Genomic DNA, 2,909 nt, shown 5'->3' with positions numbered 1-2,909 from the left:
TATATTTTTTAATGGAATGCGCGTTCCATCCTTTAATAGTGGGGGAAAGGGGGAAATGAAATTCTGAAAAAATTAAAAACCCCGCCATGCTCTCCTCTACCTTCTTTCAATCGTTCTTATCTCTCTCTCTCTCTCTCTCTCAATCAAATACCAAATCAGCGCTCTGATCATCTCTCCCTTTCTCCGAATCTATCCCTATCTTCTTCTCTAATCCAATTCCCGAAATGGAGTTCGAATCCAACAATATTTCTGAAGACAACAACAACAATCAAGGATGGCAGAAGGTTACTTACGCTAAGAAGAACAGGAAGAATCAGCCTAAGCAGCAGGTGCCTCAACCGAAGGCGCTTCCAAACGGATCCGTTGTCGCTGGTAATGATAATGTCTTCACTGCTATTGAGAAGAAATCGGAGGAGCGTAGGAAGGTTATAGAAGCACAGAGATTGTCGATTTATGATCCTGCTCCTCCTCCGGTTAAATCGTCAAGGAAGAAGAACTACTCCGATTATGAGGACAGCGATGAAGAGGTTGCCAATGGTGTGGCTGGGAATGATGATGTTGAGGAGAAGAAGAAGAAACCGAAGAAAGTAAAGAAACCTAAGGTCACAATTGCGGAAGCGGCGGAGAAGATCGATGTCGACGACCTGGCTAGTTTTCTGTTGGAGGTGACGGTGATTGCTTCACAATTTCCCTGGGTGAAGTTATTGAGAGAATCTCTAGATGCCCAATTCATTCTGTAAGTACATTTACTTGAATAATCATCACTTTCATTATTGTGTGTTGATATGATGGTTTCCTGAGTTAATTCCATGAACAGGGTACCATTAGTTGTAAAATTGACGATGCTGGTAGCCATGAGATTAATGGTGTTCGAAGGAGGGACGTTCTTAACTGCTTTGGGGCTGCCATTAGCATGGTGATTATGCTTCTCTTTTACTCCCCTTTCGGTTTTTACTTTCCATTATCGATCAACCCTCGATTTCACTAATTCTAATAATCTTAGCAACTGATTACACAAAATCAATGTACCTTAATGCAATAACTACAGTAATCATAAAAGTAATTCCAACCTTCTTAATCTCATAACTCAAAGCTACAATAATATAATGGGAAAAATACGATGTTAATTAAGATATGAAGAAACTTAAAACTTATAGTTCTTTGATGAATTTGAGTGATGTGATCATTGAGTTTCCGCCAGTTGTTCTCTCTTCATAGGAATTGGTGGCAAGCTCCAGCCCAATCTCGAGCCCATTCATTGAGGCAGCTAATGCTGCTGATTTGATACAAAGAAGACAGCGTTCAGACTTTCAATGTAAGCTCTTCAATTGCTTTTATTTTAACTCATGCTTTATAATATGATTTTTTTTTTAAAACTTTGCTGATGTGGATGCCAAGTCACAATTACATATCAACTACATCAGTTTATGTGAATTACAGTTTAGAAACACTAGTAATTATATTTACAGATACTTGAACTTGAACTTTTTCTTTTTTTATTTGGCAGCAAGTATAAAGATGACCCTCTATAAAGCCATTAAGGTAAACCATGAAGTTTATATTTCTGTTATAAGATATTTAGATAAAGAAATGTAAGCACATTGCGTATTGATATTTCCTTCAATTTACCCTTTAGAATTGCTCTTTTTGAGAAATTTGAATTGTTGTTTGAATTTCAGGCAAATCCAGAGCTGATTTCACCCCTATTAACATTAGCACTTAATGATTCTATGACATATGATAAGGTCTGAATCATAACATATAATTGTTACACTTTAGCTTACTTAGTGAGAGTTGTTTTATTAGTTAAAATTAATTTCGTTATTGTTAAGCTTTTAGCCAACAAAAACTGGAGGCCCTAATGGATCCATACGCTTCAGGTATTTCCCATCTTCCACATCTTACAAAGCTCTTAAAATGTTTGAATTTATACTTTTTTTTTGTGTGTGTGTGTGTGTGAAGCTCTGAGATTGAGAGACCAGAAAACAAAGGACTTTCTGCTGCTTTATCAATGGTGGAAGAAGCAAAAAAAGAGATCGATTCTTACTCTAAAGGTGGACCAATTTCATACTCCGATCTCATCCAATTAGCAGGTTTGGTGTTTGTCAGAAGTAGCCAACATATCCACAACAACTTTCCCCCAAACGTTTAGGATTTCTTTTTCTTAATATGAAAAATTGATGTTATATATTTATTTATTTATTTATTTGTTGGATAAATATTGTTCAGGATGAGGACAAAAGTACCCTCCACATCACTGAGTTGCCAGTTAGAAGGTGGACACAGGAGTATAAGGAGTTTTTGGAGGTTGCTTCAACTGCTGGAAAAGATAAGAAACCTTTCATAGAGTTAGATTATTATACATAATTATAATATCCTTCCTTTTCATATTTATTTATCTCAAATTTGCATTATTTTTTAATAAATTTGACAGGGGAATGGTTTAAGTGAGATCACAAGTCACAGGTGTCGTACATATTGACTTTTGATCACATTCACTCTTTTGTTCATCAGTATACTTCCTACTTGATATCCTCATTGATGTATGCATTTTTCCCTTCAAATAATCAAAGCCTTTTTTTCTTTTAGTATTAATATGGAACATAAGCTTTTTGTTTTAGGTTCTTTCTGAAGCTAAGAAAATAATTGATTCATGTATGGCTGCAAAGGTAAGTTTTGTAACATCTTGTATTCAAGAAATAACAATGTACTTTCCACAAAAAAATTATAAATTATATTCTTTGAAAAAATTGCTAGATTGGTAGGTTTAAAAGTAGAATGTCCTAATAAGAATTAATTTTAAATGTAGAATGAAAATGACAAGTTAATATTTGTCATTGAACTGTAGGTAGACTCGTTTGCTTACCTACCTCCTAACTCAAAGCATCACTTTGAGAGTTATGAATCTT

The 2,909-nt window shown here is 35.0% G+C and overlaps 1 protein-coding gene across 1 annotated transcript; it reads left to right on the top strand.

The window, feature by feature from the left end:
- The first annotated feature begins 224 nt into the window (after positions 1-224).
- Positions 225-2,167, top strand: LOC111888025 (thylakoid lumenal 29 kDa protein, chloroplastic). Its single transcript, XM_052769973.1, has 8 exons — positions 225-658; positions 721-736; positions 818-916; positions 1,219-1,315; positions 1,508-1,542; positions 1,680-1,745; positions 1,840-1,880; positions 1,963-2,167. The coding sequence occupies exons 1-8, from the start codon at positions 225-227 to the stop codon at positions 2,150-2,152; spliced, it is 978 nt and encodes a 325-aa protein (XP_052625933.1). The 3' UTR covers positions 2,153-2,167.
- Positions 2,168-2,909: the final 742 nt, after the last annotated feature.

The sequence above is a fragment of the Lactuca sativa genome, chromosome 3, assembly GCF_002870075.4.
Source record: "Lactuca sativa cultivar Salinas chromosome 3, Lsat_Salinas_v11, whole genome shotgun sequence".
In the NCBI taxonomy this organism is placed as follows: Eukaryota; Viridiplantae; Streptophyta; class Magnoliopsida; order Asterales; family Asteraceae; genus Lactuca; species Lactuca sativa.
The sequence above is the reverse complement of the archived record's forward strand: the minus strand, read 5'-3'. Positions and strand labels throughout refer to the sequence as shown.